Source organism: Triticum dicoccoides, chromosome 2A (assembly GCF_002162155.2).
Source record: "Triticum dicoccoides isolate Atlit2015 ecotype Zavitan chromosome 2A, WEW_v2.0, whole genome shotgun sequence".
Classification (NCBI taxonomy): domain Eukaryota; kingdom Viridiplantae; phylum Streptophyta; class Magnoliopsida; order Poales; family Poaceae; genus Triticum; species Triticum dicoccoides.
Genome location: NC_041382.1, coordinates 567718900 through 567730827, shown reverse-complemented (window position 1 = coordinate 567730827; position 11928 = coordinate 567718900). Strand labels below are relative to the sequence as shown.

The window sequence follows — 11928 nt, the reverse complement described above, 5'->3', positions numbered from 1 at the left end:
TCAAAAAAAAAAAGTCTTCGCCCCCATACACCTTGTATCGTTCGGCCACGTGAATTTATTTAGCCGACCAAAAGCGAACCACGTCTCCTAGATAAAATCATCGGACTTCGTCACAATGCCCCATCAAACCGCCACTGCCTTTCACTCCGGAGTCCGGACTAAAGAGTGTCGACCCTGCCGGCAAGTAGCAGAATGGATCGAGATAGTTGTTGACACGTCCACATGTACTCCCTCCGTTTCAAAATAAATAACTTAACTTTGTACTAACTTTAATATAAAGTTGAATTATCTATTTTAAAATGAAGGGAGTATATAAGAGGAGGCAAACAAGACTGCTAAACATCGGAGCTAAGGACACTGGACCGATCCAAGCCCGCCCAAAGGCGATGACGCTCCCCGACTAGAAGTGTAGCATCGGGAGCAAGGACACTGGACCGAGCTGCTGGCTACCGACCAGTTCGCTGCGACCCTCCGCTGAACATGGGCGCATCACTCACCACCGGACGAGCAACACCCGGAGGGCGCCTCTCCACCATTGTAGTCGTGCGACTCACGGGCTTTCCTGGCGGCGGCGAAGGCCGAGACAAAGAGGGGGAAGGTGCGGGCGAGGCTTTGAACGTTGTAAGCGGAGTGCATGCGCTTACTTGTTCGTTGAAAAATTAACTAATGTGGGGTAAATCATGAATTATGTGTACAAAAAAGTAGATGGGTATTTGTAGACATGGAACACATGCATGCTTCCAAAAAAATTCATGTATGCGAGTGAGCTAAATTTCTCCTTTCTCCTTTTCTTTTAGAAAAAATGGAATAATTTGGGCACTAGTTTTGTTGGATCAATAGAAAGAATGACAAAAAGCATCTCATGCTCAAATTTTTGTTGCTGCAAATTTTAATGTACTTACTTAGTTTATAATGAGCTGTGCAAAAATAGGTGAAATAGGCAGATGTTGACTACACATATGGTGGAAACGTGCAAAAGATGGCTATGTAAACAATATAATCATAATCCACCCCAATACCAAACAAAATCTTAGAGAGGCAAACACCACAACGCACAAGCATAAAGGGCATCTACAAAGGCATGATAGCAGCTGGCCCTTCGTCTTACCATGTAGGATAATCACTAATGCGGGAGAAAGAAGAGGGGAAGGCCAGAGAATAGAAGTCTCTTGAACAAGAGAATCTTAAGAGTGGGTTTCACTATGTATTTGCATCATTGCATTTAACTCTAGTTTTGCTTTAGGTAGAATCATCTTAAGACACATAATTTTATTGTAAATTTTAATGTGAAATAATCGTAACATAACTGTCTCTCTAATAAGATAATCGTAATATGAAAAAAGAAAACAAAAAACATGGCACTTGCCATCCTGCTAGATCTTCTTATACATGTACATACCATTTGCTCTATTTTACATGTGAATTCACACACTGCCCTGTGTAGAAAATGTACACCACCGTTTTGAAATATGATAATCTATAGTGTACATCGATAAGGTCAAGCCGGCTTCAGTAGAGGAGCAGCGATAGTGGCACGTCAGCAGCTCGTTCTGGCGGCAGTCTTGGTCGTTCGGTGGTCTCCGAGTCTCGGTGTAATTTTTATTATGTTTGAAATGCTTTGTACTTCCGGTGAACAATTATAATAAATCCGATATTTTTGCAGAAAAAAAAAATCTATAGTGTACATGGATGACAATTCATCTCTCTCCGGTTGATCACAGAATCTTGGGACAATGGCACATCTATGGTTGCAAAGAGTGCATTTGGACATTTACTACTAACTGGAAAGATGACAATTGGTGTGGTTAACATGCTTGCAGTGACAAATCTACAAATTACACACCTTAATTTGCAGACTGCAACCAACAATTGTGCCGCTCTGTTTCGTGGACGCATGCAGTTCATGTATCGAGATCAACACATACATGCAAGGGCTTGTCCAACCAAGCAACCAACTGAACCACATCTGCATTTCAAGTTGTCCATATATACATATATTTGTATACAATAGAAACATACACGAGTTCATTAAACCCCTTATCATCTCCTGCGTTGCATTATTCGACAGAACACTTTACGAACGTAGATAGTACTCACGCACACGAGCTGCACACCGAAGATACATAACATATGATCACATCAACACGCTTGATATGTCTACATAAATACTAGCTCATCGGGAAGCTAGCCAGGCACGTACGTACGCGCCAGCTCCCGGCAGATCGATCTTATTCCCTATACGTAGTAATAACCTGGACGTACGCCCTAGCTGGACACGTACGTACATGTATAGGCGGCAGCGGCAGCTGGGCGGATGGGTTCAGGCGACGAGGCTCCTCTGGCGGAAGCCGGCGATGAAGTCGGCGGCCTTCTGGTCGACGTCGCGCTCGCCGACCCACCACCCGGAGTCCTCGTCGCTGGACCTGACCTTGCGCAGCCCCGGCGCCGGCGGCTGCTCCCAGTCGCTGTCCTCGTCGTCGACGTAGGCGTACCGCCTCGACCTCCGCGAGAAGCTGAATATGGCGCAGAAGAAGGACGACCTCCTTCCCATATACTGGCTAGCTCTCTTGTTAGTTAAGTTCTATATATGTGTGATGATCAGCTAGCTAGCTAACCAGTGGTAGTTGGAGAGTGGCTGTGTGGCTTGTGCTCAAGGAAGGTGAGAAGAGGCCGCCCTCTATTTATAGGCCGGAGAAGCCTTGCATGGCATGGCATGGTGGCTTGTGTGCGTGCTTGTGTATGTGTGTGCAGGAGAGAGCTAGCCCTAGTCTGGTGGTTAGGGTTCTTCCGGTCCTCGGCCACTAAAGGCGTCCGATCGGGGAGATTGAGGTCGGACGGCCCTGATTTCCGCGATACGATTGAGATCGAGATCGAACGGTCCGGATTGTGGGATGTGAAAAGATGCTAAAGCACGGCCGTACATGATCCATCTGTAGCGCACGATATGGTGGTTGGTGAAACACTGAGACCGTCCTTGCCAGGAAAAGTAGATTTGAGTTTGATCCCTCCGAAACAGAAAATATACGTATCGCTCGATCCATTCTACCATCCTACGTACCTTCGGAATCTCTCCCTGTAAACATTTTCTTTATAATCTGCCCATGTCTCTTCGTCAATTATCATTATCATGCACCACAAGTTAGAACTACTCCCAGATCATATCGGCTGTAATACGGGCATCTCCGACGCCGACCCAAAACCATCCGCCTCTGTTTGGAGTCTCTGGACCGAACTGTGTGGACGCCACAAACCATCCAATGGTGTACCGCATTTGCTTGGGAATCAGTCCGGATGTCCATTTTTTCGCAAACCGGAAGCAAACCAGGTGGTTTTGCGGCAGTTGGGACACCAGTCACGTTGGACTCCTACACCCCAGCCCACCCAGAACCGAGGCGAAGACCGCACTGTTTTCGCGGCAAAACCCCATTTCTCAACCCTCTCCTCTACCATGCCGCCGCTCACCACCCCAATTCCCTCCTTGTTTCGCAGCCGCCGCCGCATGGACCCGTACGAAAAGCTGCCGAAGATGGCGGCAGCGGAGGATCTAGCGAAGGCAGCCGCCCAAAAGATCAACTCGACAACACGACAAGCCCGCCGCCTCAAACAGAAGGCAAAGGAGGCGGTGCCGCTCAAAAAGAAGGGCGACGGGGGCAGCGGGCGTGCTTGCCTAGGACGCGGGGTGCCACCGCCGTCGATGCAGACGTCGTCCTGGCCTTGAAGATGAAGGAGTTGGATGACAATGCAAGGATGATCGTGCAAGCTGTCCGTCTTAGGATGTTGAAGCGCTTGAAGGAGCAGCTGGAGATGATGGAGGAGGTGATTGAAAATGAAGCGGATGGTGAGGAGGAGCCGGTGGCAGAACGAGCGAGGAGACTCGGATAGCCGGTCCGGTAGGGCCAAAAATCCTTTTTCTTTTTTGCACGGACTGCCGGGTTGAGATACTTTTGTGATCAGACATGTAAAAACTGTGAATACCAGCCTCTTCTTGGTTGTGATCAGGCGCTATTCATTTGAATTTTAAATTGGCCGGACCCAGACGAATATTTATGGGATGCGGTTGAATGGACGGCTCCCGCGTCCATGTCCACAGACTGATTCGGACCAGTCCGCGGAGGGGTGTTGTGTCTGTTTTGAGGGTCGGCGTTGAAGATACCCTAACATCTTATATTGTGAGACGGAAGGAGTAGTTTGATCATGATAACATCCATCCCCCCATAGAAGTAGCCCCGGGGCAAGTCGATTGTATGCACAGTTTCTTGAAAGTAAGGTTCCTTTTTCTTTGAAAAGGTGGATAACCTCTGGCCTTTGCATCAACTGATGCACATAATTATATATTATTTATTACAAAACAACATCCCAACTATGAGCCAAGTTCATCATTTAAGCTTATCTTCGAGTCAAAACATGCTCAAATATCAATATGTTTACATTTTTGTGGTATTTGTTCCTTGATTGAACAGTACACATACTTTTAGTGTGTTCTATAGAGTTAGAGAACACACCTTCACTTGGATGTTGGTGTAGTTGTTCGGTTGATCTTGAATATTGTATTTGAAGCTCCATTCCACACGCTTTTTGTTGATTTTATTTTATTTTTGAAAAGGGGAAAGACCCCGGCCCGTGCATCATCATGATGCACACAGCCATCCATGCTTCTTGCTGATGAAGACTTGTTTAAGTCATCATGCTTGGAGTTGAAGCAAATAACTCTCTTATAGAAGTTATACTCGGATGCACTTTCAATGTTCACCATAAAACTCAAAACCTGTTTTGTAAGTTAATAACAATAGGGATTGTAAATTTTCCTTACGGCACAGGCATGACAACAAAATCTGTTTGCTCCAAGGTTATGCAAAATTATTTCTTTAGTTTAGGCTAGGGTGGTCCTGTGCCATGACCCATTTGGAACAAAAGAATCCAAGAGTGTAGAAATTGTTATGCAACGTAGCTTGAGTTTCTACAAGAACCAAAAACAGAGGAAACCTTCACAACTATTTATAGAGCTTGAAGACTACACAAGAAAAACATAGAACATCTAGACATAAAGAGATAGAAAAAGCATGAAAGATGTCACGTTTGTGGCCCACCCATTCTATAGGAATCCAGATATGCTACTCCGTTGTTACAAGTGGCGGGTGGCGCCGTAGAAATTTTTCATAAAGGATTCAGTGAAAGTTTTCCTAAAGGGGGCTTTAGGCCTTTGTTTGAGGTCTACTACAAAGCTGTGGTCCTCTAATTTTGCTGTCCCCAAGCAATCATGTATGTGCAATCGTGCATGATATCCGATCGAATACTAATACTGTAGTTCTTCATCCGGAGCCAGGCATGTTTAGCTTTTGTATGCTCCTACACAATTGGCCAAACAATCCGTGGATGCTTTCCATTAGCTATTGCCTTCCATACTACCGTATGTTTCAAATCATTTTCATTTGTGGGGTACCACAGTGTGTAGATCCGTATGTCTAATGTATGTATGCAAGCTTTCAGAAATGAAGAAAAATTTGATAAAAAAACTGGGAAACATCTAGCCCTCATCATAATTATAAGTTAATAGATTCACAAAGTCGACAGCAAATAGCTACTAGCCTAGCAGGTAGCAGGTATATATTTATATATATAGTAATCGATATATGCTAGCTGAAGTAATAACGAAATATGAATCCATAACGCTGCGTTTGGATGTCTGTATTGGAGGTCTCCGTATTGAATTGGTTCAATACCAATTCAGCAAAGAAACTGTAATGGCATGAATACGGATTCGATTGTTTGGATGCTCATGGATTTGGCTCATGGAATCTCAATGAGGTTTCAATACCAAGTCTTGTTTGGATGTCAAACTATTAAATTGCATATTGCTTTGTTCTTTATGCATCAAATCAAAATTTGTACAATGTGTGGCTATAATTTAAATGATTATATAGCAATAAAATTAACAAATGTCATCAATTCAGCCAGGGAAAAAAATACAAGTTACTATTGTACGTGGTGTACTATAGTTGCCAGTACTACAACACGACCACCGGATAAGTTAATGACGAACAACAGTACGTACATAACAGAACACTATTGAAGTGCTGCTGTGTGACAACGTGAGATCATAATTAAGTTTCATGTACACTGAATCTGACTGAACGGACCAGATGCCAATCTCTGAACCTGACAAAACTTGTGTGTAGTGCTGCTCACGTGAGTTCATCCATCCTTTCTCCGAATCAAGGCAAGATCAACCGTCGCTACCCCTGGAACTGCCCCCGCCGCATCCTGGTCGTCGCCTCCGCCAGCCGCCGGAGAATCCACTGACTCGCCGCCGCATCTTGGACCTGCCCCCGCCGCCGCATCTTGGACCTGCCCCCGCCACCAGCTGCTGGATCCCGCTGACTCATGACGGCGGTGGCTAGTGGGGATGAGGAGGAGGGCCACCTAGGGGAGGAGGAGGAGGAGGGCCACCTAGGGGAGGAGGAGGAGGAGGGCCGGCGGGGGAGGTTACCTGGGCGCCGCCGTCGTGTGCTTCATGGACGGTGAGGGGAACTGGTTGTTTGTGGTCGAGCGAGGGGAAATAGACGGGATCGAAACGTTTTCTTTTGCGGGATCGGTCAATTCAGAGCAAATCGGAGGGGCTGGGCTCGGTAACGTGGGAGGGCTCCGCGCGTGGGAAGGATTCGGTGGCTGTATTGGATTGATTTCCGGCCGCTGTTTCGTTTGCATGCCAAACAGCCGAATTGAAAGTTTGGCAATACGAAATCCAATTGGGGACTCCAATACATACATCCAAACGCAGCGTAAGTTTCATAGTAAATGTGGTACATTTTTGTTTTAGGCTTGTTTCTCTTGTCTGCCTCCAAAGAAGATGGCAAACAGACAAGCAGTGACCTGTGGGCAAGAGTTAGAAAAAGGGAAAGAAGAAGAAAAGGCAAAGTTTTTGTTTTCTCGGGCGTCACAAACGAAGCATACAAAGCTTAGCCCACAATATTAGTCTCTAACCCTCCAAGAATATATCGTATTCTTAACAGAAAAGGCCTTTTTGCAGATTACAAGAGATTGATGTGGTCAAGCCAGCTTAGTATACCGTCTACATGTGCAGTGCTCACCTTTGTTTTTGTAGCAGCAGTGGCACATCCTTAATCTCTAAGCATGATAATGCTGCCATCTCCTGTTGAAAGCGCTATTGCGTGTGCACATGATTGGTAGATGTGCTGTTGCATCATAAAAGGCAGAGGGCGTAACAACTTTGGGGTGTATTGTCTTTGTCCATCGAACATCTCCCATTCATTTCATCGGAGGCTTGTAATGCAATCTGAATCTGCATCTTGCTAGTTGATCAGTGCGAATGCTAGTTCTTTCTTGGAGGTTCCAGTCCAGGCTTGGCCCTTGGCTCTCCTGATGATCCAGTGGTCGTTCTGTCCGAAAGAAATTGTCAGCATGACATGATACGTGGAATATAATGATAGCAGGAGAACTATTGTGGTGTGCAGCGGTGAGGCACAAGTCGTAGGATTTGCGACACAATTGGCTCTGTTTAAAGCGTTATGGAATTTACATGGGTCACAAGAGTTATAAAAGTTACAGTGAAGAGAAAACAGATATCTTGATATTAAAACATCCCCTTTATCAGAAAAAAGAGAGAGAAAACAGATATTCAGCTTGCACCGATCTGCTGGCCAAGAAATATTCAGATATTCTATTCACTGGTAACATTTTTAAAGAGGAGCGGACCCAGATCAAGAGGTCCTTAATATCTGGGCTAAAAAGGCGTATGATGTAAACTGGTTACATTATAAATATATACATAACTCCAAGAAAGCATCTATCAGGCACAAAGATCTAAACCACTTATATATGCTGCACTATTATGCTAGTTTTACGTAGTAAATTTGAGACAAGAAAACCAAAGCAAGGATCTTGTTCTTCTATTTTCACGTAGAAATAATGAGATTGGCGCAAAAGGACAAGAAAACAATAGGACATTCTGTTATCTTTTGGGAAAATTCTGGAATTCTCTCTTACTTGGTACAGGTATGGGTACAATATATATGTACACTAGTGGGCCTATGGGCCACACACACACACACACAACCCAACACTCCCCCTCAAGATGGATGATAGATATCTATCATTCCCATCTTGTTACATGCCAAATTACACTCCTTTGCTCCTAAACCCTTAGTTAGGCTATCTGCCACTTGATTCCCTGAGCTTACATGCTTTAATTCTATTATACCCTCATCGAGTTTCTCTTTAATAAAGAAGCGATCAATCTCCACATGCTTTGTTCTATCATGTTGGACTGGGTTGTTGGCTATGCTAATAGCCGATTTATTATCGCACCACACCTTCAAAGGGCCCTTTCTCAGCACTTTTAGTTCTGATAGAAGATTTCTTACCCACAACATTTCACTAAGGCCTAGTGACATGGCCCTGTACTCTGCTTCGGCTGTCGATCTAGATACAATTGATTGCTTCTTACTTCTCCATGACACAAGGTTGCCTCCAACAAACACACAATACCCTGAAGTAGATCTTCTGTCATCAAGACAACTCGCCCAATCGGCATCACTGTAGCCATCTACATTCAAATGGCCATTCTTCTTAAACCATAACCCCTTCCCTGGACTACCTTTTAGATAGCGTAATATATGGTGTACTGCATCTAGATGTTCACTTCTAGGATCATGCATATATCTGCTTACCACACTCACCGCATAGGCAATATCAGGCCATGCATGGCATAAGTATAGGAGTCGCCCAACAAGCCTTTGGTAGTTCTCCTTATCCACTGATTCTCCTGCCTGTGCACAAAGCTTGTGGTTTTGATCAATAGGAGTTGATGCAGCCCGACATCCAAGCATACCCGTATCACTAAGTAAGTCCAGAACATACTTTCTTTGAGAGAGAACTATGCCTTTTGGAGACCTTGCAATTTTAATCCCGAGGAAGTATCTAAGTTGGCCAAGATCTTTCACCTCAAACTCCTTGCTCAGGTTCTTCTTCAGTCGCAATATCTCCACATCATCATCTCCTGTGATTATAATATCATCCACATATACTGCAAGAATTGTAATTCTACAGTCCAAGTGTCGATAGAATAGAGTGTGATCACCATTGCATTGCTTGTACCCCATATCACATACAACATGCCTAAACCTATCAAACCACGCTCGTGGAGACTGCTTGAGCCCATACAAGGACTTCCTCAATTTGCACACCTTTCCCGCAGTTCTAGGAGTAGAGAAACCAGGTGGAATCTCCATATACACCTCTTCATGTAGGTCACCATGCAAGAAAGCATTCTTAACATCTAGTTGATACAGAGGCCACCCAAAATTAGTTGCACACGAGATTAGAATCCTCACGGTGTTCATCTTTGCCACCGGTGCGAATGTCTCGTCATAGTCAATCCCGTAAGTTTGGCTATATCCTCTGGCAACTAGTCTTGCCTTGTACCTTTTGATCTTCCCTTCTGAATTTTGCTTCACCGTGAATATCCATTTACAACTAACAAGTTCTTTTCCTTCAGGAAGGTGTACAAGTTCCCAAGTTTTATTTTTTTTCAAGTGCATTCAACTCCTCCATCATGGCCTCATGCCATTTTGGGTCCTGCTTTGCAGTTTTCCAATCTTTTGGAATGTCCACTGATTGTAGTGATGCAACAAAAGCTCTATATGCAGGGGACAATGATTCATAAGAAACATAGTTGCTCATGTCATGCTCAAAGCCATACCTTGATGGAGGCTTTCCAGCCTTAGCCCGAGTTCCTTTCCGTAAGGCAATTGGCAATTCACGATAGCTATCTGTCCCAGAGGGAGCGGGTGTGCTACACGGTATATCAGTTGTTGGCATAGAGGGATTAATAATTTCAACTATTTCAGGGTCTCCTTGTTGTACTGTTGGTTGTACCTGCTGCTCCGAAGGCTGGATCTCAACAATCTCTAAGGGTTGTTGCTGCTCTGTGAGCACCTTCCTTGTATTTCTCCTTGTATACACTTGTAGATTTTTTTCTTCATTTTCCCTTCTCCATGTTTTCTCACATGTTGGTTCATTCATTGGGCATGGAATGGAACCAATTACTACCTTTGACCTCCTTACTTCATCGTTCTCAGTATTTGGTAAATGCTCCCCCTTTTGACCATCACCGTCAACATGAGGGGTTTCAAGATCAAACAACGAGCTGAGGTCAGTCTTCTCACCATAAAATGGCTCAAATTCTCTAAATGTTACATCCATGCTCACAAATGTGCGTCGCTCACTAGGACTCCAACACTTGTAGCCTTTCTGTCCAGAAGAGTATCCAATAAAGATGCATTTCACTGCACGTGGATCTAGCTTCCCCACCGAGGGTCTATGATCCCTAACAAAACAAGTGCATCCAAAAACTTTGGGTGGGACCACAAACTTGTTCTCACCTAGCAGCATTTCACATGGAGTCTTCATCCCAACCACTCTGGATGGCATGCGGTTGATGAGATATGTAGCTGTCATTACAGCCTCACTCCACAAATTTTTTGGCACATTCATCGTGTACATCAATGATCGAGCCACCTCCAAGATGTGACGATTTTTCCTTTCTGCCACTCCATTCTGAGGAGGTGTATCTGGACATGAGGTTTGATGCAATATACCATGTGATGACATAAAAGAACCAAATTCCTTGTTCACATACTCTGTCCCATTATCTGTCCGAATAATCTGGATCTGTGTGTTGAATTGATTTTTCACATAAGCATAAAAATCCAGAAAACACTTGAACACCTCATCCTTGTGCCTCATAAGGTATATCCATGTCATGCGAGAGTAACGGTCAATAAATGTAACAAAGTACTTCATTCCACTAACAGAGATAACAGGACATGTCCACACATCTGAATGAATGAGTACAAAAGGAGATATACTCCTAATCCCTCTACTCACATAAGATGTCCTTGTGTGTTTGCCAAACTCACAAGCATCACACAAAAGCTTGTTCTTATCCACCCCACACATTACATCAGGAAAGACCTTAGTCATTTTATCAAAAGACATATGCTCCATTCTACAATGAAAAAGCATCACTGTAGCTTCTTTCTCTCCCATCATTACCGAAAAAGGGTTTCCCCCGCTTTGTATTCCAAAGCAACCAACACCGATACAGGATCGCTGGGGCGAACAGCACAACAAGCCCAAAAGAAAAAGAAGAAGAAGCAAATGCCAACAACGGCAGCTCGACAGAGCGTGGATGACCCGCCACCGCAACGCCCACCAGACCCAAACCACTACAACCCGAGGCTCCGGACCACCGCGTACAAAACAGCACCTCCAAGAAGGAAAGCGACGCCGACGACGCTGCTGTCCGAACATGTCCTAGGGTTTCTCCGACACGCGGAGGGAGGTGGGGGATGGATATCACCGACACCCTCTAGGAAGGAATGATGGCACCTGCAAGTGTCACCGCATCGGGCCGAAAACCGGCAAGGATTTCTCCCGAACTCCAATCCCCACCGCCTCACGGACCGGAGCCGACCAGCCACACCGCCGCCCACCACCATGCGCCATCGCGATTGCGCCATCACCCACGTCGCCTCACTGCGAACACCAACACGAGGCCAAGAGGACCGGGGAGAAGCGCCCCGCGGAGGGAGAAGCAGCACCAAAGCCGAACGGGAGGGAACCACCTCCACCGCCGTCGTGCGGGAGGCCAGAACCTCCGGCACCGTCGCGGTAGCCGTCCGAACGCGGCAGCAGGGCATGCCAGGCCACCCCTGGCCCGGCCAGGCCCGAAACGGGCCCGCTAAGCCCCGCCGTCACGCTGCAGCAAGCCGGCGATGGCGCCACCAGCACCCTGCCGCTCATCGTCTCTCCCCCGCCTCACGGAAGCCATGAAGCCGACCCGCCCCGCCGCCGGCCCGCCCAGGCCCAGATGGGGCCCGAAGGGCCCAGATCTGGGCCGAGCGGGCG

The 11928-nt window shown here is 45.8% G+C and overlaps 1 protein-coding gene across 1 annotated transcript; it reads right to left on the bottom strand.

Annotated features, from left to right (window-relative positions):
* Positions 1–1967: 1967 nt before the first annotated feature.
* Positions 1968–2683, bottom strand: LOC119359591. Its single transcript, XM_037625722.1, has one exon. It carries the CDS (start codon positions 2549–2551, stop codon positions 2321–2323), a length of 231 nt encoding a protein of 76 aa, XP_037481619.1. The 5' UTR covers positions 2552–2683; the 3' UTR covers positions 1968–2320.
* Positions 2684–11928: the final 9245 nt, after the last annotated feature.

Bases quoted from the DNA above. Each gene is read 5' to 3' on its own strand.
- LOC119359591 (XM_037625722.1), bottom strand. From the start codon at position 2,551: ATGGGAAGGAGGTCGTCCTTCTTCTGCGCCATATTCAGCTTCTCGCGG.